General features: G+C 39.5%; 1 protein-coding gene across 1 annotated transcript in view; it reads right to left on the reverse strand.

Annotated features, from left to right (window-relative positions):
- sdad1 (SDA1 domain containing 1) overlaps nt 1-25,699 on the reverse strand; it is a 77,895-nt gene that overhangs the window by 40,881 nt on the left and 11,315 nt on the right. Inside the window, exons 6-15 of the mRNA XM_063043490.1 lie at nt 22,403-22,503; nt 20,171-20,228; nt 17,055-17,129; nt 15,861-15,962; nt 14,871-14,940; nt 12,377-12,480; nt 10,728-10,785; nt 10,585-10,643; nt 1,206-1,282; nt 290-387 (exon numbers count right to left, since the gene is read on the reverse strand). Of these exons, the coding sequence (XP_062899560.1) occupies nt 290-387; nt 1,206-1,282; nt 10,585-10,643; nt 10,728-10,785; nt 12,377-12,480; nt 14,871-14,940; nt 15,861-15,962; nt 17,055-17,129; nt 20,171-20,228; nt 22,403-22,503 (802 nt within the window). The remainder of the gene's footprint in view (nt 1-289; nt 388-1,205; nt 1,283-10,584; nt 10,644-10,727; nt 10,786-12,376; nt 12,481-14,870; nt 14,941-15,860; nt 15,963-17,054; nt 17,130-20,170; nt 20,229-22,402; nt 22,504-25,699) is intronic.

Consider the following 25,699-nt stretch of genomic DNA (forward strand, 5'->3'; position numbering starts at 1 on the left):
TGTAACTATACGTTATAATTATGTGGTTCTGACAGTGTTAGTTTTTGGTTTGTCCTGTTTTCTGTGATATCACTCCGGAGAAACATTCTATCATTTCTTAATGCATGTATGCATTTCTAAATGACAATAAAAGAGGACTGAGTGTTCTCATAATCTTAACCCGAAAAAAAGTGTTCAACGCAAGTACAACTTCAGAAGAAAATCATAATTGCACCATTTACTAGAGTTGATGACAACAACAAATGCATTTTAAAAGAATTATTTTAAATGCTTAACTCTGGTCACTTACTTTTATCTTTGTGGGTTTTGTATTGAGCAAGGTCCTGGAGCAGATCTTCTGTTATGGCAAGTGGACAGCGTGCACTCACTTCTTTGATGGTATTAATCCTGTTTGAGAAAGGATCTGCTTTAGGACAATGTCCCACTGACTTGCAGGTTTTTTTATCCAGGTCATATGGAGCACCCGTGGGTCTACAATATCATCAGATCTTTGTGATCTTCAGAATTTTGCTTACAAATACTAATAGATACAATTATGTATGCTCTCCACAATCAGGACCTCTTGTGCTCTGACTGTCAGAGAACATAGTCAAAGATAAAATTAATTCTCACCTGAACAAGCAAGGCTTAACATAAAGATATAATAAATTGGCATGGTTTTATATGGCAAGTTACATTCAGGACAGGAAATTACCATCTTCAGCACGAGACAGTGTAACCATCAACTCTTTATCGATTTGGTTGCCCGAATTATTTTACTGCATAGATTTTTTTGAAAAGATGCTGCTGCTTTTAACTTGTAAGCAACATTGTCTTGTTAGGGTTTCTGTTGGCCTAAAGTGGCCCATTAATGGGCAAGCAGAAGCCTTAAGCCTGGGTGGACCAAGGAGGTCAAATTCAATTCCTTCCTCAGCTAACATCCAGATATCTGTGGGACTGCCAGCAGAAATTCCTGACTGATTCTTTTCCTCAATCTCTCAGCTACACCAGAAGCAAACTGTGATGCTCCTAGTGTGCTTTCAGAATAGTCCAGATGACAACCGGAGATCAAACCTAGGACCTACTGACAGGCATGAATTAGTTTTACCTCACTGTCAGTAAGTAAAATCTATTGTTACTTTAGCATAAAGTTCTGCGCCAAAGTGGAGCTAATTGCATTGCATATTGACCTGAAGAATTGATAATTTAATATCAGCTGTACATACCCGACTGTCATAACTTCACCAGAATTTCTGTCTGTGACAAAGTTGTTTGCTATTGTCATCACTAATGTTTGAATAATCTAGAAAATAGAACAAGATTTCATTAATGTTTTTGATTAGTTATACTCACAAGTATTGATTGAATGATGTACGTTCTCCACCAATCAGGACATAAAAAAACGGGCAAAACCTGCAAAGGGCAAATAACATCCCTCAGGCAATGACCATCTTCAACAACTGAGGCTACGTCCACACTACGCCGGATAATTTTGACAACGAAGCCTTTTCTCTTCGTTTTGACCTTCCGTCCACACTGAAACGGTGTTTTTAGCCCCCGAAAACGGAGATTTTCAGAAACCGTCTCCAGAGTGAATAAATCTGAAAATGCCTAATATCTGTTGCAGTGTGTACGGGGCAACCGGAGCTTTTTAAAACCGCTGTCCTGACGTGCCGGAACAAATGGCGATAGCGCGGCATTTCATTGTTTTCTTCTTATTATTATTACTACTTTATTGTCGCCAAACAATTGATACTAGAGCGTAAATCATCACAGCGATATTTGATTCTGTGCTTTGCAGAACCTAATAATTTCAGAACAGACGGCAACGAGAAGAGTTAGAAATATCTCACCAAGTACTCTGACCCATAGCTTACTGAATAAATAAGTATACTCATTTTGCCCTGTTTTCTGTCCTTGCTTGTATGAAGGTAGTTTACGTATTTATGCAAGTACTTCTCTCACAATAGATGTGGAACAGCCTAATGTAACATTGTATGGAAATACGAGATAACACTGATGCAGACATGTTTTATACATTTAACAAGGTGCTTTATTAATGCAACAGAGTTAGTCAGTTTTTCAATGTTCATTGTCAGCCGGGTCATACTGTCCGTGAACTCCCTGTGGGTTGCCTCCATACGCTCCACTATTTGTTTTTGTTTTAGTTTTAAGTCCTCCTGCACGAGAGTCAAGAGCAATTCCTTTTAAATTTTTCTACTCTGTAACTGGACAAACGCGCACTCATCTTCGCTTGTTTTCTGTGTGTCCTGTGCGTGCCCAGTAGAGGAGATTTGCCCAAATATCCATGTTAGTGTGGACAGAGATATTTTGAAAAACGCTTAGTGTGTACGCCTGTCGTTTTTACTTGAAACCGGCGTTTTCAAAATTATCTGGCGTAGTGTGGACGTACCCTCAGGGTCTAACCACCAGCTTTGATATTCAATAATGTTACATCTGCCACATCAGGAAATAGCAGCTTTAGGGAGATCACCAACCAGAAACTCAACTGGATCAGCAACATGATCATCATGTTTACAAGTGCAGGCCAGAAGCTAGGTATTCTGTAAGTACTCTCATTCTCTCTTTTTTCAAGATTGTTTAATGTCATTTCCAGTACGCAAGTGTGAAGGAGAATGAAATACTATGTATTCAGGCTAACTGGGCTATTGCATAATTGGGGCAGCCATTTATTCGGAACAAAAACTAAATTGAGACAATAGCTGGGACTCCCTTTGTTTGTTTAGGACACTATACCATTAGCTGGGGCAGGAGTCTGTTACTAGCATTAGTCACATGCACTTGCTTGGCCATTAGACCCTACACTGTGCTTAGAGCAATCAGTTTTTAAACAGCGCCAGTTGCATGTGTTTGTGTTAAAAGTAGTGATTTTTGTCACTGATAGCTGGCAAGGAATAAGCTGCAAAATAATTTGGAACAGTTATGTTCACTGTGGTCTCAAGCATTCAGGCTTGGAGATGGCAGAAATAGCCAGGAGTGAAAATGAAACAATTTCATTGCTTCAACAAGTTAGGAATTACAAAGATATTGACAATCATCTTGAATGTTACAATAAAAATGAAGGTTTGGAGTATGCAACCATGAAGGCTATCTATTATCTGCACTAGGTGTCTGCACTGATTTTGTTCATTTATACTTGATCAAAAGAACACAACAAATGAATTCCTCTGTCAAGTACTAAGAAATAAAAACAGTTTTAGAGTACTGTAGAGATATTGGTGGTGTTCTAATTTGTTCTGTATTTCATTTAAATACATAAATTGTTACTCAGCTTAGCTGAGTAGTTTATCTTTTTTATACCTTTTAACTATTTCCGTGAAACTCTGACCAACTGGGGCCAAAGTTTCATTGTCCAAATGTAATGATCCTAATGTTTCCTAATTAACTGGAATCTACCATAACTGTTACCCTGGATCCAATGCAGCACAAAAAAAAACACAATAAGAAAAAGAACACAATAATAATAAAAAAGCACAAAAGATATAAATACACAAGATAGCTTATATACAACAAACGATTGTTCGTCCATAAAGTGCTGCTAGGCACATGAATGTCTGTAGATAAGGTGTTTCTGAAAGGAAATGATAAAGTAGTTGTGTATGTATATATATCTCCATGATGACAATTAGGCTGGTGGTGGGGTGGGATGGGTTGGGCAGTTTTGACTTTCCGCTGTAGAGCCTTGCTGTCCGCTGCAGTGCAGTTTCTGTACATTGCAGTGATGAAACTGGTTAGGATGCTCTCTACTGTGCATCTGTAGTTGACAGCATGGAAGGCTATCAAAGCTTGCAGCGGGATCTGGACCAGCTGGAAAAATGGCAGATGGAATTTAATGCAGACAAGTGTGCTGTTCACGAGGTATTGCACTTTGTGAAGACAAACCAAGGTACGACTTACATAGTGAATGGTAGGGCACTGAGATCTGGGAATACAGATCCATAATTCCTTGAAAAAAGTTGTATCACAGGTGGGTAATATTGTAAAGAGAGCTTTTGGCACATTGGCCTTTATAAATCTCAGCACCGGGTAAAGGAAATGGGATGTTACGTTGAAGCATATAAGATGTTGGTGATGTCGAATTTGGAGAATTATGTGCAGTTCTAGTTTATCTACCTACAGGAAAAATATCAATAGGCTTACAAGAGTGCAGAGAAAATTTTACAAGGATGCTGCTGGGACTTAAGGACTTGAGTTATACAGAAAGGTTGACTAAGTTAGGAATTTGTTTCCTAGAGCTTCGAAGAATGAGGCAAGATTTTATAAAAGTATACAAAAATATAGGCTATAGATGGGTGAAATATATCCAAGCCTTTTCTCCCAGAGGTTGGGTGAGAACTGAACTAGAGGTCATAGATTTAGGGTGAAGGATGAAATATTTAAGGGAAACCTGAGGAGGGAATTTCTTTCCTTAGTGTGGTGTGAATGAGGAACAAGCTGCCAGTGGAAGTGGTAGATGCAGGTTCAATTGCAACATTTAAGAGAAGTTTGGAAAGGTACATGGATAAGAGGGGTATGGAGGGCAATGAATTGGGTTTTGGTGGAGGAGACTAGGCAGAAAATTAGGTCAGCACGAACTGGATGACAATGGGCCTATGCTCTATGACTCCAAGTAAAATTCTTGGACTAAGAAATTTGGTTGAGAAAATGCAGCAGTTATGTGCTTATAGTATGCCTTTGAAAATATACTTGGGAAATCACTTCAGATCAGACATCACCATAAAGGAAACATATGGTAAAGGAAAAGGAGGTGGTAACTAGAACTATCAATAAGATGAAAGAGCAGACAGCAGAGTGATTAGATGAAATCTTAATCAGAGGAAAATGCTAATGGAGATTTCGAGGAGTCAAAGATCAGGACTTTTACTTATTACCTTAAGAAACTAGTTTAGGCCAATCAACTGGGACAGAGTTGGTAGCACTATTTGCCAAGTTAATCAGTTGTGCATTGAAATCCCACTCTACAGAAAGGATATCTAAGCAGTATAAGAATAAGTAATGCCCTGTCATCTTTCAAATAAAATGAACCACAGCCACACTCACTGCCTAATCAATCTGAATCATGAGCAATGATATATAAATGCAAGTCATTCCATCTTTTGGGCTTGGGTACAGAGTACAAAGTTTCTTTCTGAGCACAAGTAGTCATGAATATGATGGCTGCAGAAAATGAGTTTGTTAGACACAGCTGCAAACAATGGGCAAACGCAATGTCAATGCATTTTAATTACAATTGTCTATTGTGATGCATTTTGAGACATCCAACTTCAAAAGACAGCTGAATCTAAATGGCATAAAGGAAACCTGCCTTTGTAAATGAGAGTTTTGAATATAAATTGATGAAATTATGCCAAAGCTGTATCAACCACTTCAGGGTACTGATGGAATACATTTTACAGCATCACAATCAAGGAAGATTGCCAAAGACTTAGTACACAGGATACTTATCTGGGTAATTCCAGAGGTGGTAGATTTCATACTACACAAAATATTTCAGCACAGAACAAGCCATTTGGCCCACGACATTTGCTAATCTTGATGCCATTTTATACTAAACATCCTCCTATGTATCATCCATATCACCCCCTATTCCATTCATCTTCATTTGCCTTTAACTCCACCAAACTGCCTGGTTCCATTACTACCCAAAGTAACTATTCCTTTTTTTTTGTTTTCAAATATTTTAATATATTTTTGTACTTTTTTTATTCTTTTTTTTAATTTTATTTTTATTTGGATAAGGAATTCACAATTATCATGTACTTTTTTCACACATATAACCTTTTCCATTTTTTTATATGTATAAAACTACAATTATTTATACATTCTTAAGTACACATTGAGATGATATAAAAGGAAAATAAACATTTAAATAGATAATTATGTACTGTGGTAAATCTAACCTATTAGGCTAAGTAATGAAATTAGTTGTTAAGAAAAATGGTAATAATAGTTTCCATACAACCCTTCTGGACCATTTCCACTGGTCCAAAATGTTGCATACAAGCCTATATACCAACCATTGTAGGTGTTTATATCCCAATTTGTTCGTGCTTGTTCCTGCCCGCAGACATAATTATCCAATCCCTATGTACTTATTTACTTAATTTTTTCATTTTTTTTTATCCCTTTCCCAAATCTTTCCCTTTACTTGTGTTAATTCTCTATTTTCCAAAAAAAAACAAACATTTAGACTAGGGGTGCTTACGTTAGCAATATTACTGTGTTGATGAGAAGAGCAATATAAATCATTAGGAGAGTCATCTAAAGTCTGCTCGCATTGGGGTTATATATTCAATCCATTTATTCCAGATTTGATAAAATGTTTCTTTTTGAGTTCTCAGGGAGTAAGTCAACTTTTCCATTTTAAATATTTCCAAGATAATTTCGTACCAATCTTCTAATGTAGGTGGTATTGGATTTAGCCATTTTCTAGTGATTGATTTCTTACTTGCCGCTAAGAGGGCCTGCAGCAACTTTATATCTTCCTTCTGTTCAAGGAACAATACATGCCCCAAATAGAGCGTCTCAAAGTTCAGAGGTATCTGGGACCTAAGTACCTTAACTAATGTTCTATGAATACCTTCCCAAAATAGATTTAATTTAGGGCAATCCCAGAAAATATGAAAATGATTTGCCTCCTTGGAGCCACACCTTCTCCAACACATCACATTTGTATCTTTATATTTTTCCTGATATGGGGTCTTGAAGTATCTTATAATGTTTTTCCAACAATGTTCTCTCCAAGTCAAAGAATTAGTCGAGGACCATTGAAAGCTGCAGAATTTCCCCCAAGCCTCCTCTGAAAGTACCAACCCCGCTTCTTTCTCCCACTTCTCTTTAATATACAGTGTATTTACATTTTTAGCATGGGAGAGTGCATTACATAGGCGAGAAACTGATTTACTAGGTATTGATCTGCAAGCTGAATTCAGAATCTTGAAAAATTCTAATTCTACTGTTGATAGGTCTGTATATCTACAACTCTGGTTAACATAGTTTCGTCTTTGAAGGTACCTAAAAAAGTCAAAGTAACTATTCCAGGCAGCTAACGCTCTCTGCCATTAAAAAAATGGTCCCTCTTATTACATATAAACATGTTTCTCCCCCCCAAAAAAAACATAAAAGACATTGCTATCCTGAGGAAATGTTTCTGACTATCTACCTCATTTAAAAAAAAACCTCTATTAGGTCTTCCCCTTGCCTCCAGTGCTCTAGGGAGAACATCCCAAATTTGTCTAACCTTCCCCTATCGCTTATATCCTCTAATCCAGGCAGTATGTTGGTAAACCTCTTCTGCACTTCTCCATATCCTTCCAAAAATGGGACAACCAGAATGCATGCAACACTCCAAGTACTGACTAAAGGTTTATATAGCTGCAGCATGAATTCTTTACTCTAATACTCAACATCCCTACCAATGAAGGCAAACATGCCATATGCCTGCTTTACTACCTTATCCACTTTCAGTGAACTATGGAACTGGATCCCCACAATCCCTCAATACTACAATTCTAAAGGGGTCTACCATTACTGGTATACTTTCTCCTTTCATTTGACCTCCTAGAGTGCCTCATCTCACACTTGCCCAGATTAAACTCCAACTGCTATTTCTCTGCCCACATCTATAACTGATCTTGTCCCATTGTATTCTTTCATAGCCCTTTACACTGTCCACAACTCTGCTAATATTGGTGTCATCTGCAAACTTGCCAATTTACCCCTCTACATTTGATTTAAGTCATAGAGTACTACAGTACAGAACAGGCCCTTTGGCCCATTCAGGCTGTGTTGAACTGTTATTCTGCTCTTGGACCATTCCTCTGCCATCCAGTGCTGTACTTACCGAAACATTTCTTAAACGCTGCAATCAAACCTGTATCCACCACCTACGATGGCAGCTTACTCCACCCTCGCACTACCCTGAGTGAAGCTCTCCCTCAGGTTCCCTTAAATATTTTACCTTTCACACTTAGCCTATGATTTCTAGTTTACTCTCACTCAAGCTCACTGGAAAAAGCCTGATTGCATTTATCCTATCTACACCCCTCATAATTTTATATACCTTACTAAGACCAAGAAAGTAGAACCTATCACTCCAGTTCTCAGATTGCAACACTGGCTTCCTGTGCATCAGAGGATTGACTTTAAAATATTACTACTGGTTTATAAGGTACTGAGTAGTCTAGGGCCAAAGTACATCTCCAACCTCTTGCTTCCCGAGCTCTCAGGTTGTCTACAGCGGATCTGCATACAGTCCCCAGGGTCTAAACTAAACACGGTGAAGCAGCTTTTAGTTAGTATGCTCCACATATCTCGAATAACCTTCCAGAGGATCTGAAGTCTGCCCCAACTTTAAGCTCTTTTAAACTGAGGCTTAAAACTTTTCATCATAGCTTTTAATTAGAATCTCTTGTACTGTAACTTCGATTTCTTTATTTTTATGTGTGATTTTATTCTCTTTATATTGTCTAAATTTGATGTTTGATTTTTATATCTTGTTTCAGGTAAAGCACTTTGAATTGCCTTGTGTTTGAAAAATGCGGAACAAATAAACTTCCTTTGCCTTGCCTTTATCAAATTGTTGCTCATTTTCCTGTGCTCCAGGGAATGAAGCCCTAACCTGTTCTATCCTTCCCTATAACTCAGGTCCTCAAGCCCCAGCAACATCCTTGTAATTGAATATATGTCACAATTAAAGTTCCCAACACTGATCTTTGCAGAACACCACTCGTCACAGACCTCTAGCCAGAATAACCCCAACATTCTGTCTTCTATAGGCAAACCAGTTCTGAATTCAAACCTGCAATTCACCCTGGATCCCATACATCTTTATCTTTGAAATCAACCTACCATGAGGAACCTCAAATGCCTTACTGGTCCATGTAGTTAACACCCATTGTCTTCACTTCATCAACCTCCTTTGTCATCTTCTCAAAAAAATGCGATCAAGTTTGTAAGGCATGACTTACAAACTTGATCGCATTTTTTTGAGAAGATGACAAAGGAGGTTGATGAAGTGAAGACAATGGGTGTTAACTACATGGACCAATAAGGCATTTGAGGTTCCTCATGGTAGGATCTGCATAAAGCCATGCTATCTGACCTGAAGCAGGCCTTGCCTATCCAAATGTACACAAGTTCTAAGCCCCAGTATCCTCTCCAATATCTTCCTGACCACTGACATGTGGCTCACTGCCTTATAACTACCTGGATTATCCCCATTTCCTTTCTTGAACAAAGGCACATTTGCTACTCTACAATCCTCTGGACCTCAGCTTTTGACACAAAGAACCTTGTCAAAGCCCCCACAATTTCGTCATTCACTTCCTTCAATATTCTGGGATATGTGGCATCAGGGCCCTGGAGTCTTAACCACTTGAATGTTTTTCAGAAGACCAGCAATACCTCCTCAATCTCAGATTGTTCCAGCATATTAGTATGTCCCACTCTGCCATCACTATCCTCCAAATCCTCCTCCTTGGTAAATACTGACAGAAGGTACTTACTCATTTAAATATCTCAGCCACTTGCTCCGACTGCAAACACAAATTCCCTCCTTTATCCTTCAGTGGACCTACCCTTTCCTTACTTATCCTCTTTTCTTAATACAAGTATAAAATGCCTTTGGATTCTCCTTGATCCACTTTACCAAACATTTCATGGCTCTTTTTGGCCTTCTCAATTGCTTGCTCTCCTGCTTCTTTATATTCTACAAGGGCCCAGTCTGGTTTTAGCTTTCTAAGCCTTATTTATGTATCCTTTCCCTTCCCAACTAAAAATCGGACCTCTCTGGTCATCCAAGGATCCCTTAACTTACCATCCTGTCCTTACTCCTTACCGGAACATTCCAATCCCGAACTCTGATCAGTTGTCTTTAAACAACTGCCAAGTGTCAGACGTGGACTTAATCTGACAGCAGCTGCTCCCAATTAGCACTTAATTTGCCTTCCCCTAATTTAGTTCCATTCCAGAAGATCCAATCTTATTCTTACTCATAACTACCTTAAAAAAATAATGAGCTGTGGTGAATATTGCCTTTTCTGGCTCAGCTCATTTCCCAGAACCAGGTCCAGCATGTTCTCTTTAGTTCAGTGGTCCCCAACCTCCAGGCCGTGGACTGATACATTGCCGCAAAGAATGCAGCGGTAGCCGGAACACACCTAGCTCGTTTAAGAAAAAAGCTGAAACAAACAAGCTTTTTTCTTAAAAGATATGCTGGGTGCATTCTGGCTACCACTGCATTCTTCACGGCAATGTATCGGTCCGCAGCCTGGAGGTTGTGGACCACTGCTCTAGTTGGACTCACTGTTTCAAACAGCCCTCTTGGATGCACTGAAGAAATCCCATCTCATCTAAGTCTCTTGTATAAAGGAAGTTTAAGAAAGCATCTTTTATTTCATAAGAGTCAGTTATTGCTATTCTGGAGCAAACACCACAGAGACAAAAGTGTATTGCTCAAGTATATTCACCATGCATGCATACACCAAAATAAACCATGGAATAAAGCAGTTGAACATACTTATTGCATGTTAAATATTCATAAAAATATTTAAGCAGAGAACACTTGATGTAATTAATCTTTACCTCTGGAGGAACCAATTGATGGGCAGCCTGTGCAGCATAAAGAAGAATCTTGGTCACATCTAAAAGGGGGAATAGCAAAGATCCACATGTAAAATGCATTAAAAGGTACCCCTTCATACAGATAATGCTAGAGACAGGCTTACCTCTTTGATGTGGCTGGAGGAAACGTTGTATGAATGGGTAGAAGTTAAAAAGGAATAGCTGTTTAGGGAAAAGAAAAACAGGTAACAATGTTGTACAAGACTATTCTAAATTACAAACGTTTGTATTTCACATTTGCCAAATGTTTGATCTTGTGAAGCATCTGCAAACACCTTAACCAATGGCAATACCTTTACCACTTGGTTTTCAAATTATAGAAGTTACTAAATGGTCAATGTGATGTAGGTAATCTTCTTTTGGGGAGAAATTGTAGCCAATGAGTAAGAAGAAATTGAAGACGCTGGAATCAGAATCTAAAAGGAACTGCTGGAGGAACTCAGTGGACACAAAGGGATGATTGATGTTCAGTCAGCAGCCTGCATCAGTACTGCTCAGCCACAAATTTTGTACGACAAAGACAGAAAATGCTATGAAACACCAAGTATTGCTAACATTCCTATTGTTTTACTATAAAGTACTAGAAACTAGCAGAATTCTCCGTCATAAATTGATGCAGAACCAAACAAAAATTGCTAAGTAGTATGGGGAGAAAGAATGGGAATATTGTTTGTGATTGAGAATCAGCTGTGACCACATCAAATGGCAGAGCAGATTCAAACAGCCAAATAGCCTCGTCCTGTTCCTTTTTCTAAATGTTTTTATATATTTAATATTGTAATACAAGTTAATGTGCATTGTCCTTGATATCCAAGAGTGGTTCAATGTGTATCTCAGGCAATTAATTATTGTAATTGTCTATGGAGACTTGTGAACTTTTTTTTTTAAATAAAGAAACACGAGACTGTCTATGCAACCACACCAAAGAAATAAAATTGGCCTTTCAGTCGAAACACTTTAATAAATGCTCATCATGATGGAAGAATGACCCTACTCTGAACAGTACAGTTTTAAACCACAGTTTTAAAGGAGGGCATGTTGAGCAGCAGTATACATGGTCAGGGTCATATAGTTAGCCCTAAAATGTGGCTTAAATCCACAATTCCTGACACAGAGACACAAACACAACCATGCAACCAAGCAGATACCTGCAGTTAATTAGACTGGCAATGACAAAATAATCCCTGGTGCTGCGATTAATATTAATGTGTAAGCATACACTCAGTGGCCACTTTATTCGGTACACTGACTCATTAATGCAGATATCCAATCAATCCAGCAGCAGCAACTCAATGCAGACACAGCCAGGTAGTTCAGTTGTTCAGTACAAGCATCAGAAAGAGAAGAGATCTAAGTGACTCTGACTGTGGAATAATTGTTGGTGCCAGACAGGATGGTTTGACCATCTCAGAAACTGCTGCTCTCCTAGGATTTTCACACACAACAGTCTCTAGAGTTTACAGAGAATGGAGCGAGAAACAAAGAACATCCAGTGAGTAGCAGTTCTGTAGTGAAAACGCCTTGTTAATGAGCGAGGTCGGAGGAGAATGGCCAGACTGGTTCAAGCTGACAAGAAGGTGACTGTAACTCAAATAATCATGTGTTACAACAGTGGTGTGCAGAAGAACTTGAAGTGGATGCGCTTACAACAACAGAACGCCACAAGCAGAGCCTCTGAGGACACTTTGTCAGGTACACCTGTGTTTAAAAATGACCTGAACTGCATTGTCAAAGAAGCTAAGTAAAAACTCACCTCATGAATTCCAATTAACCTTGATATTAGATCCATCATCATCATCTTAACTTCAAACCTTTCCTTAGAGTTTTCCAACTGTTTGAAAAGTTTCTCTGCAAAGCCTGCAATGAAGTGAATTGCATTCCATTGGAAATTTCTTCCCAAGAAACAAGATAAAGTAAATTTCTACAGATGTTATATTTATTTTTATATGTTACAACACCTGAGGCAATCTACGGTACAGGTAGGTACATTTTGCAGTGTGGCAATTCGTCCTGCCACCATCCCTTCCCTCCTGAGAATTTTCTATATTATTAACTGTTATTTGTTGAGAATTTTCTAATTAAAGTAACTACCAATAATGTATGAAGTTAAATGTATGTCTTCATTCAAACTGAAGGCTGGAAGATAAGTGGAGAGACCATAGGCTACCAGTTACCTCTAATCTCCTCCCCATCCCAGCCCCACTCCTGCCAGCTCCATCTGCCTGTTTTTCCCTCCTTATTCATTTCTCCATTTCCTTTCTACTTCAGTTTATTTCTTCCTGCCCCCCCCACCCCCTCCACATCTGAAAATACAGCATCTGTAATCACTTGTGTCTCTAAATGTAGCTACTGAATGCTTAAGGGATTTGTTTTGGAAATAGACAGGCAATCAATCTCTTAAATAGCCTCAAGCCTCCCCCCGCCCCCAACCCATCTATGAAGTAGCAGCTGGAATATTATCATTACTGCTGATGGAAAAGCATTCCACAGAAAAGGATCCCTCATTGAAACCTGCTGACAACTGAAAGGCCGAGACTGAGAAGACATGGAGGGGAAGTTTCCTACAGTGCGGCAGTTTCGGACTAGAGGGCACAGCCTCAGAATACATCCCTTTAGAACAGAGAATAGGAGGAATTTCTTTAACCAGTGGGCGGTGAATCTGTGGAATTCATTGCCACAGATGGCTGTGGGGCCAAGTCATTGGGTGTATTTAAAGTGGAGGTTGATAGGTTCCTGATTAGTAAGGTTACAGCGGAGAAAAAGGAGAATGGAGTTGAGAGGGAGAATTAAATAGCCATAATCTAATGGCAGAGTAGGCTTGATGGCCAAATAGCCTAATTCTACTCCTGCATTTTATGGTCTAATTTCCATTTACAATATGAGACTTGGTTGGAAATAGGATTTAGTGTTATGGAAGATCAGGATAATGATGTATATCCCAGCAAACACCTCCTCCTTTGATTGGGGGGAGGCCTCACCTCTATCCATCATTTAGAAGCACTACAGATTTTGCTATAAGGAACAGCATGACTAACAATTTGAATTCATTAAACAAGGAATCTATGACATTAGCAAATCACAAATCACACTGAAGGTGCGAATCAAACATCAAAATCATTCTGTCATCTGAGAACAGTGATTTCCAAGTGAGTCAGAATTAAAGTACGCCACCTAATGGCTTTAATCTATCAGGAGTATGATGGCACCAAAGACCTTTTCTTATTTCTAGTAATGACCTACTCTTTTGTTAACACAAAATACTCTGCAGATGCTGGGGTCAAAGCAACACTCCCAACACGCTGGAGGAACTCAGCAGGTCGGGCAGCATCCGTGGAAAACATTGGTCAACGTTTCGGGCCAGAACCCTTTGTCAGGACTGTAGAGGGAGGGGGCAGGGGCCCTATAAAGAAGCGGGGGGAGGGTGGAAAGGAGAAGGCTGGTAGGTTCCAGGTGAAAAACCAGTGAGGGGAAACATAAAGGGGTGGGGGAGGGGAGGCAGGGAGGTGATAGGTAGGAAAGGTGAAAAAATAGGGGTAAACACAAAGGGTAGTAGGAGGCAGAGCCATGAGGGAGGTGATAGGCAGCTGGGGGAGGGGGCAGAGTGACAACTTCAACTCTGCTTCCCACTCCCCTTCAGATATGTCCATACATGGCCTCCTCTACTGCTATGATGAGGCTAAACTCAGGTTGGAGGAGCAACACCTCATATACCGTCTAGGTAGTCTCCAGCCCCTTGGTATGAACATAGAATTCTCCAACTTCTGGTAATTCCCTCCCCCTCCCTTCCCCTATCCCTATCTCACTCTGCCCCCTCCCCCAGCTGCCTATCACCTCCCTCATGGCTCCGCCTCCTTCTACTACCCATTGTGTTTTCCCCTATTCCTTCTTCACCTTTCCTGCCTATCACCTCCCTGCCTCCCCTCCCCCACCCCTTTATCTTTCCCCTTTCTGGTTTTTCTCCTGGAACCTACCAGCCTTCTCCTTCCCACCCTCCCCCCACCTTCTTTATAGGGCCTCTGTCCCTTCCCTCTACAGTCCTGACGAAGGGTTCCGGCCCAAAACGTCGACCGATCTTTTCCACGGATGCTTCCCGACCTGCTGAGTTCCTCCAGCGTGTTGTGTGTACTCTTTTGTTAATGACTGTGTATTCGTAAGGAAGACCAGGCTGCAACTGGGCACCTCAAATGAGGATTATTTCTCTTCATTACGAACCTTCACAGAAAACTGAACACTAGCCAATTTCTTACCTTGTGGATCATGAATGAGGTGAATAGCTGAAAAGTTAAATACTTCTGCCTTTTTCTTCTTTTTATGTTTCTGTAACCAACATACATATGTCATTACAACAGAAATCATGGAAACTTAATTTACTGCCATATTTACAAATGAAACGATCAGCCATTAAAGGGAATCCAGTTAAAATTTAAAGGGCCTTTGGGATGCTTATTGATCTTTAGTAAGCATAATCAAAAATCAAGAAGTTTGAAGTTTTTTTTGTTATTTATTCCCATTTCAACCATTAGTCAGGGACACAAGAAAATCTCAAGTTTTTCCATTGCTAACTCTATGTCAATATGAAGCATTTATTCCTTTCTTAACAAGATTCTTATCCCCAAACTTGGAAGAATATTTCAAAACTATAACGTAATCTACATTATTGGCACTTCTGAGTGTTACTGAATTGGCAAAACCAAGTGGAACTGAATTATACGCAGTCCCATGCCGAAAAGCTATGAGCTATCAAAAATAAAACATAAGTCTCACTATACCAGTTGTTGTCAGGCAGGAAACTATTAACATTCCTCTCTAGTCTAGGCTAGAAGTGAATCCAGGTGGCAGTGACAAACTGCACAACATGTTTTATTTTGTATAGAAATTGCAAGGTGAGGGCAATAAAGGTCTTCCCCAGCTTACAAACACCTGACCTATGTGTAGCCTGAACACTGGGCATCGTATTTGGGAGATGAATAGGATGGATTTGCCTGCAGCCATGGGGCTGCATACATCTGCCATTCGGTAGCTCAGTCGCAAATAGTTCACAGGAGCAGAAACCTGTGGTAACCCGGGAAGGAACTGCAAGTTATTAGGCAAGAAGCCTTGTTTTACCCAGAACATCTGCAGCATTATGGGACGCAGCACACTGTTTCTATTCCCTTTATAATGTGTCCAACTTTAATGCTTCCATTACTAATCAGTATTCCACACAAATACTTCACTGCTGAAAATGAACTGCTTACTTTTAAGACTTTCAAAGCCTTTTCCAGCTTCTTTTTATTTTTTGATGATTTCTTTCCAGTTGCAAATCTCGTGGTCATGTCTCGCATTGTGATTCCTTCATCCTAAAGGGAAAATATCCTCAAGATCACTTAAGAGTAGTGGATACAGCCCAGTCCATCACGTGTAAAGTCCACCCCGCCATTGAGCACATCTACACAGATCACCATCACAGGAAAGCAGCATCCACGTCATGCTCTCTACTTGCTGCTGCCATAAGGAAGGTGGTACAGGAACTTCAAGACTCACTCCATCCAAGAACAGTTATTACCCCTCAACTATCAGGCTTTTGGACCAAAGGGGATAATTTCACTCAAATTCACTCGCTCCATCACTGAACTGTTCCCAAGCACTATGAACTCACTTTCAAGGACTCTACAACTCATTTTCATGATATTTATTGCTTATTTATTCATCATTATTACTTTTTTCCCCCCTTTTTGTATTAATACAGTTTGTCTTCCACACATTGGTAGTGGTCTTTCATTGATTTTATTGTGTTTGTTGCATTTACTGTGAATTCCTACAAGAAAACGAATTTCAGGGTTGTATATGGTGACGTATATGTGCTTTAATAATAAATTTACTTTGAACTTTTGTCCTCTACTAAGAAATACAAAGAAATTATAATAAAAGAAGGAATTTTACAGTTTACTGTGACAACTTCTAGGCTCCTACAGCATCAGATTGCAGCAATACTCCAATCTTAGTTGGAAGGCAAGTGGTTGAATGCACCTTTGATAATATATATTGATAATATTATAATATACAGTACTGTGCAAAAATCTTAAGTACATATATAGCTAGAGTGCCTAAGAATTTTGCACTGTATTTGTCAATGTGGAGCGGTGATAGCGTTTATAAATCTGGCAAGAGCAAAGTATGTTGGGAATGGTTGAGGGTGGAGTACCATATGGGATAGGTGACAGAGAAGGAGTGCCGGGGGGCGGGGGGGGGTGGCATGAATGTAATTACACTCAGCTAAGACACTAGGCAAGGTCATTTAATTCCAAACAATTTATTTATTGGTCATTACAGAATGTCTTCTCTGGTGCTTCCCACTGGCTCCCCCTCTCCCTTCCCCTTCCTCCAATCACGGTTCCCCTCTTCTTCCCTCACTATTTATATGTAAAATATGAATCAAATTTCACATTTACCTCGGAATCTGAATCACTGTCATTTTTCTCATCTATGTCTTTACCCAGAAAGAACTTCAAAGCGCCAACCAAAATCTGAAAATTAAGCAATAGTAGGAAGTTATGGAGGCAACCTGAAACTCAAAACACAAAATTTATAATTTATACATATAAAGCAGTAGGTTGTTTGGAAACAGTTTCTTCAGAGAAAATAGTCACTGCTCAGAAGGTCAGAACACTGATATCCAAGATTGGAACACATGCATCAGATATGATCAGTCACTAGAACTTGAAGTACTGATGCAGTTAAACATTTAGTTAATTAAAGTCAATGAGGCCAAAGTGATCCAGTCGGAAAAAGAAGATGTAATAGAAACAAACTGAGGTAAGAAACTATTCCAGAAGCTTAGAAAACCCAAAAAGATAGAAATTAATCAGACAGAAGCAAGCACAAGAAAATTAACAAAGGTGATGTCTTCAGATTAACTACATGTATAAGAATATGCTGATGATCAATTTATTATGGATTTTGACTTTTGATGTCTTCCTCTCACATCTTTCATTTCTACTCCTTTCAAATGATAAATGGATCCAAGTGAAAGGGAATTGCATACAACTCTGATCAGCACATTTACACAAAAGATGCAACTGCCGTGGAACAGATGAAGAGGAAATTCACGAGGGTGTTGTCAGCAGTAGAAAACATTTAGGCATGGTGAAAGATTAGAATGGCTGGGTTGAGGCACGTCAAGTTATGAAGATTGATTAAATGTCACAGATGCATCTCCACAAGCAGAGGAGGCAAAAACAAAGGGCAAGGGTTTGAAGCAGTCAGCAGAAGCTACAGAAGAGATGAAGAAATAAAACCGACCAGAAGGAAATTGTTGCTTGAAAAGGTGGTAGAGGCAGAAACTCTACACATTTAAAATTTGTCTAGATATTTACTTAAGGAGTCATGATCTACCAGATTATGGATTAAGTGATTAAAGTGGGATTATGTTGGATTATCTACTAGAACAGAAAAAAAAAGATTTGTGTTATAAATTTTCTTTTGTTCTATGAAATATAAAGTACAGCAATGATTCAAAGCTGATGCTTGTAGTTATAGTGTGAAAAAAAGTTAACCAGCACCAGTAAGAAGGGGAATGCATTATGATTGGAAAGAGAAGGTGACACACAATTTTAATGAACTGGGCTTGTAACTGCCAATGTTGAATATTCAAGACTTATTGATAACATGCACTAAATGCAATTGAGAAACTGCCTTTGAGACATGCAGTTAGGATTCAGTTATTAAAGAGAATTGCCAGCTTTTGAGAAGTGGTGGTGATCCACCTTCCTGAGTATCAATGTACACAATACTTCTTAAAATGGGAGGCTTAATAAATAACAGTCTATTTGAGTAATAAATAATATCACATTGACTTTCTTTGAACTAGGTAAAAACTGCAGCTCACACAAGGAGAGGCCAGTTGTGATGGTCAGCACCCCAAGAAGGTGCAGAGGTTCTTCTCCTGGCAATGACAAGCTTCTGAATTTCTCTAGCATTGTCCTTCTACCTGGGGACACGAATCTGAGTCCCAACCTCCACTGGCACCTGGGATTTACACTAGAATGTTCCCCTCCTGAGAGGGAGCCAAGCCTGCCAACCAGGATGGCTTCTAAGCAGGGATTCCGCTGAAAGTAAAAGCATGGAATTAAAACTTTGTAGACTGTACATGGGCAGCACGATACCAAAGCAGTTCGCATAATGCTGTCACAGCACCAGCAACCTGGGTTAAATTTCACCACTGTCTGTAAAGAATTTTGTACATTGTCCACATGGGTTTCCTCTGGGTGCTCCATTTTCTTCCTACATTCCAAATATGTACGGATTAGTAGGTTAATTGACTACATGGCTGTCATTGGATGGTGCAGGCTTGTTGGACCGGAAGGGCCTGTTACCATGCTGTATCGCTAAATAAAAATAAATAAATAAATCCGGATCTGTTCAGGATGTATTCCCTACCCTGTAATATCTGCTTATCAATTGCCTGTCAATCATAAGTAACAGAAAAGCTATTGATTTTAACAGCCACTGAACTAACAACATCTAGGTGGTGCTGTTGCAGGCTACCGCAGGGTCCAGACTCCAATCTATCCACACTGGAAATTACCATATAAAATGTTTAGAAATAATCATCGGCCTTTAATTTGCCAGTCTCAATGGAGATATTTTTTAAAAAAAGATAGATACAAGCATTATAGAACAAGTCTTCATTAGGCTGGGGTCTACACACTCCCAATGCAAGAAAGAAAAATACCAGGAAGCTTTCACACTCACAAATATTAAAACTAAAATCTGTAACAGGTATCCAGTTTGGTCCTAATTTCTTATACAGAAAGCTTATTTTAGTTCCATTCTGCTAATAATAATAATAATAGCAACCTTGTTTAATAGGTTCTGCTACTTATTCCCATTGCTAACTGCAATAGTTTCCAGTTTTGGAATGTTCCTCAAGCTGCACTTTCCAGACCACACTGCTCCCAAGAAAAAAAATTGAAGATGTTTCTCAAATCCAATTCAGTTATAATGTACAGGAAATTAATAAACACAATTACTCCTGTTTTACTGTAAATTTAATGCTTAAATACTGAATTTCCTCCCAATGCCTTGGTCCTTAGCTTAATTAATCTAAAATTAGTTAATTCTGTGTTCATTAATAAACTCCACGGAGACATAGTCATATTAATTTAGATGTACGTGTATTCTTGTTAGACAGAATCACAGAGCAAGAAAATGGAGCCTTCAACCTGTTTTATACGAACCAAGATCTTCATCTAAGCTAGTCCTATTTGGCTTATATCTTCTCAACATTTCCTATCCATGCATCTGTCCAACTGCCTTTTAAATGCTAACTTTAACGTACCTGCCTCAACCACTTCCTCTGGTCGTTCATTTCATACACTGACCCACCCTCTGAGTGGAAAAGCTGCCCCTCAGGATCCTATTAAATCTCTCACGTCAAATCCATAATTGTACAGTTACTATTAGCCCATTAACTCTTTTCACATAATTGAAAAGGCTCTTTTTTCACAACACCTAACAACAGAATGTCCTTCCCCACAGTACAGTACAAATGCCTCTTACTTCTTACCTTGGTCACTTTTGAGAAGCAAGCTGTGGTGATGACATTCACAGTCTTTGCATCATTCCTGTAAGTAAATTAAAATATTTGCTTCAGTAATGATTCCCCTTCCTCTGAACATTTCTTTGAAATACTCCAGATTTATGAGCAATGGAACCTTCAACCATCCATCAGAGTCCATTCTACATGTGACAATTAGGTGTATGACTATTTGAACGTGGTGAATTAGAATAAAACGTAGAAAATACTAGAAACTCTGGACATATCAGACACAGATATTAACTCTTGCTTTTTCCACAGAAGCTGCTAGACCTAAGGATTTCCAACAATTCCTGACTTTATTTCAGATTTCCAGTATTTGCAGATATTTTTAAATTTAAATTTGATGGGAAATTACTAACTATAGCTCCAGACTACTAAACACAACAGACACTCACACTTAACTCCTGAATACTTATGTTGAACTGATTGCATCTTACATAAGAACATAAGAAATAGGAGCAGGAGTAGGCCATCCAGCCCATCGAGCCTGCCTCGCCATTCAATAAGATCATGGCTGATCTGTCCGTAAACTCAGCTCCATCTACCTGCCTTTTCCCCATAAACCTTAATTCCCTTACTATGTAAAAACTTATCTAACTGCTGTATCTTAAATATATTTAGTGAGGAAGCCTCAACTGCTTCCCTATTCCAGTGAATTCCACAGATTCACCACTCTCTGGGAAAAACAGTTTCTCCTCATCTCCGTCCTAAATCTTCTCCCCTGAATCTTGAGGCAATGTTCCCTAGTTCTAGTCTTACCTACCAATGGAAACAATAATGCTGCTGTTTGGAGTGACAATTGTGCCCGATAAAGACATTATAAACTAAAAGCATGATCAATATGACAAGATACTACTCTTGCAAAGAGACTGAAGAAAATTGTGATAGCAAGTCAAACACCAGGGATTGTATCCACAAAGGGATGAATCCCTAACACTCCACGTTTCCAATTCCACTAATATTCAACAATATAATTACTTCATCTTATTGATATCCCTGCCATTTTCTGTTTTTCTTTCAACATTCCAGCCTCCGAAGGTTTACGCTTTCCAACTATCGATGAATATCAATATCGTGGGCATACTTTGTTGGTGCGGGAATGAGTAGTAATACTTGCGGGCTGCCCTCAGCACATCTTTAGGCTGTGCTGGTTGTTAAAGCAAACGACACAATTCACTGTATGTTTCAATGCACAGGTGATAAATAAAACTGAGTCTTAATATCTCCTCGGCTGAAGTTAATGAGTGGACTGTGAAACAAAAAGATATAATCTGTACAAATAAAACAAAGTAATGTGAAACTTTATACAGGAGGCCATTCAGCCCATCATGCCTGTTCTGAGGAGCTATCCAGTTTAGTTCAATACTTCTGCCCAAGATCCTATAACCTAATTTTCTTTTAAAACATTTCCAGCTGCTTTCTTGAAAATCCCATGAAACTACATTTTACTTCATATTCAGGTGGCACATTCCTTACTTAAACTCCAAAGAAAAAAAAAACGACCTGACTTCTCAATTAAATTGCTGAACTCCCATGATTGGTTCACTAGGCAGGTTATCCCAAACTGTTCCATGAAGTTCATGAATTCTATTAGGTCTGTCCCTAATTTGCTCTGGTCCAGATGACTCTAAAATCTCTCTACATAACTATACACTTTCATCATCGGTGCCACCCTGGTAAAAAAAAACTGCTGAGTCCTCTCCAAACGTATCTGTTAAATAGGGGCCGTGGACAATTCTGATTTGATGGAGAATGGACATGAAAGCACACAGGAACATCTGGAGAAATTTCTGAAACGCCCGTTCGCTGCTGTCGTTACTATGTGGTCGTGAACCTTTCGGAGGGTAGGCCTCAAAATCACTGGCTTTGCCTGCTTTTGGTGGCTGAGAAGGAGGACAAATCGTTCGGACAGAGATGGCACTCAGTACTCGGTGTCAGAGAGCTGATCAGAGCTCGAAGTTTTTGGATGACTCAGAGTCGGATTGTGTCGTTACTAAATGATAATAAAAGAGGACTACGTTTCTTCATAATCATAAATATGCAATTTGTTACTCAGTTAAATGGTAGTTTGTCTTTTTCATACCCTCGTAACCATTTCCATGAAACTTTGGCTAATTGGAGCAGCTGCTTAATTGGGCCAAAACGTACTGGTCCTTAAGTGTCTAAATACCGTGGAATCCATGGCATTTCCAAACTTACCAGATGTTTCTTTTGTATAGTTCTATCATTACATCCAGGGACATCTTGGCTGCTATGGGGTTGCTGTCCCTCAACATTGTGTACATAAAATTTTGTAAAACCTGAGAACATGCAAACACAATGGTCACATCATCCCATAAATAATAATTTTCAGTACTTTGTTTTACAAAGAACAGTCTACACTGAGGACACTTCTATTCAAAGGACTTGTACATCTTATGATGGGGAAATCAAAACAGCTGATTATCGTGGAGATATTTTTTCACCCCCATCACCATTTCTTGCTGTTGCCACTGGATAGCTTTGGTTACCCCCTGTACCTCCTTGAAAATAACACATGGCCCTACTAGCCAGTGCCAGAAGTAATCTGGTATTATAAAACCATGAAAAATTAGTTTCCTTGCTGGAAGTTTTGAGCAAATGTTCAGAATCAAATTAGATTCCTAGACACTCCTTGGGAATTGCAAATTAAAAAAAAGCTCTACAAAGGTCACATTAGCAATTTTATCTTTATTGCAATTATAAATTCAACTTTTGCTCCACTGGAAATACAGAAAGTTGTACATCTCTCACGATGGCTGCAACATACCTAGATTAGCAAAAGATCTACAATACCAGTGATGTTGAAATGCTGGCTCATATGTTTATACCTACTGACATGGTTAACTGCGAGCTGCTTCTGTTTACTTCTGCCAGCAACTTAGGTTGAAAAGAGCAAAATATAAATAAATTTGAAGACCTTTGTTGCCTCGTATGGCAAAAACACATGTTTAATACTGCTTTAACTAAATGAAGACGTTAACACAATTAGCCAATCCTAGTAACAAAATCAGTGCAAAATCAGATTTTGATTAAAACCACTCCAGATCAAAGTGTAGCTTCACTTGTAATCTAACCAGCATTAATTGGAACTGTGAACCATGTCAATTGTACCCCATTCATTTTTGACTTGCTCCCCACAACCCCATGCCTCATTCCGTACATCTCTTGTCCTGATCACTTTCCTTCAAAAATATATCCTGCACCAGTTTTCTTGGCAAGCCAGCATGAGCCAAATCCCATTCCTCAGTCCTGTTCCCCTTCACTGGGAAGCCATTTTATTGCTGGGTACAACCCAAGCAGCCAGAGGCACAAGTTAACCAGGTTCACTTTTACTGAGGCTGTTGACAAAGCAACTCAGATTTTTGGGATTGCTACAGTGGATCATTTTTCTTAGGTGGCTGTGGGAAATCAAGAGGCAGGGTTTTGCAAGTTGGATTAAGCTGAGAATCAGAAATCATTTACCTCGGCTTGGGGAACTGAGCACTGTTACGGTTCCATCACTGGGCAATACCAAATACAAGTCCATTGCTTCCAGCTTGGAAACGTCTCTTCCTTCCTGATCTCAGATGTCAAGCAGGTTACAAAATTGTGTGGAAATTGCATTCCATTCAAAATTGTATTCCATTACGCCTGAATACCTTAAATCAGCGGTCCCCAACCACCAGGCCATGGACCGGTACCGGGCCGCAAGGCATGCGCTACCGGGCCGCGAGGAAACGATATGATTTGACGATAGGAGTCAGCTGCACCTTTCCTCATTCCCAGTCACGGCCACTGTTGAGCTTGAACGCACGCGAGGTCATTACCCACGCGTCATCCGTGTCAGCGCGGGAAGAAGATCAACTCCTCGAGCTTGCAAATGACGACGGGCTGAAAAGCACGTTTGACATAACACCTCTGCCGGCATTCTGGATCAAAGTCAAGGCTAAATATCCTGAGATAGCCAAAAAAGCACTGAAAACCTTGCCTCCATTTCCAACATATCTCTGCAATGAATGCAACGAAAACTAAATTGCGGAACAGACTGGACATAAGGAACCCCCTTCGAGTATCGCTGTCTCCCATCACCCCTCGATGGGACCATCTTGTTGCAGGAAAACAAGCCCAGAGTTCCCAATGATTCAGCGATATTGGTGCGTTGCAATGATTTTATATGTTCATACGAGGAAAATATGCGCTGTGTGTTTGATATCCAAACGTTATTTAAAATGTTATGATGCTATTATAAGTGACATATAACCATGTAACAATTACGGCATGGAAACAGGTGATCTCGGCCCTTCTAGTCCATGCTGAATGCTACTCTCACCTAGTCCCACCGACCTGCACTCAGCCCATAACCCTCCATTCCTTTCCTGTCCATATACCCATCCAATTTTTCTTTAAATGATAGTATCGAACCTGCCTCTACCACTGCCACTGGAAGTTCGTTCAACACTTTCTTCAAGCTCCCCTGTCCTCCCCTGATAATTGACTTATCACTATATTCATGCGAGGAAAATTTGCGCTGTGTGTTTAATATTAAATTCGTTAGATAAACCCTTTTAGAAACGAAATTGAGTGTATTAGCCACTTATCACCTACGTTCTGGTCGTGATTAACACCGGCCCCCCGCCGCCACCAACAGAATCGGCAAAAACAATTTTTAAGAAATCGGCACGTAAACGCATGCGCAAGTTACACATGCGCACTGGTTCCTGCGCAAGGCTTCATGTTCACTGTAGCCTTTCTCCCTTTCTCGGGGTAAACCCAATGTATTTGGCTGCTACTCTTGTACGTTGGCAATCCTACCCCCCCCCCACCCCCGCCCCGCCGGTCGGCCGGTCCGCAAGAATATTGTCAATATGAAACCAGTCCACAGTACGAAAAAGGTTGGGGACCCCTGCCTTAAATTATCCCTTTGCATTTCACTCAAGCCCACTCCCACATACAAATGAAACACGATGTTATATATATATATTTGCAGCTGTCAATCATTTATACTGTTTCTGGGATCCATTATTTGAGTCAATTGAATAATTTTTTTATCTTCATTATACAGAAGTAAAAATAAAACAGGCATTCAAGTCATTCTTCAATGTAAAATTATTAAAGAACCATGAAGATTGCTGCTTTACTCATTCACTTGTCAGAATTACTAAGTCTTTGGTAAAACTACAGTGGCAATTTGGACCTGCTGCTACCCATTAACAGTGCAGGTGAAGCCTACAGGATCTAGTTTTCCAAGGCCGTCTTCTAGTCAAGTATCAAACTAGCCCGAAGTTAATCCAAGAGTAACCTGTGATGCAGCACACACTGCAACAATTAAAATGCATCAATGGTCACAATAGCCTCAAAAAACAAACTTTAAACAACAAAGTTGGCCAGCTTCTTTTAGGCAATCTACAAGATTTAGCTGATTCCTGCTGCACACCACAGTAAAGGTATTAGTAATTCCGATAGCTACATTTCAATTATGCCACAAGCTCCAGAATA

This window comes from Mobula hypostoma, chromosome 3 (assembly GCF_963921235.1).
Source record: "Mobula hypostoma chromosome 3, sMobHyp1.1, whole genome shotgun sequence".
Classification (NCBI taxonomy): domain Eukaryota; kingdom Metazoa; phylum Chordata; class Chondrichthyes; order Myliobatiformes; family Myliobatidae; genus Mobula; species Mobula hypostoma.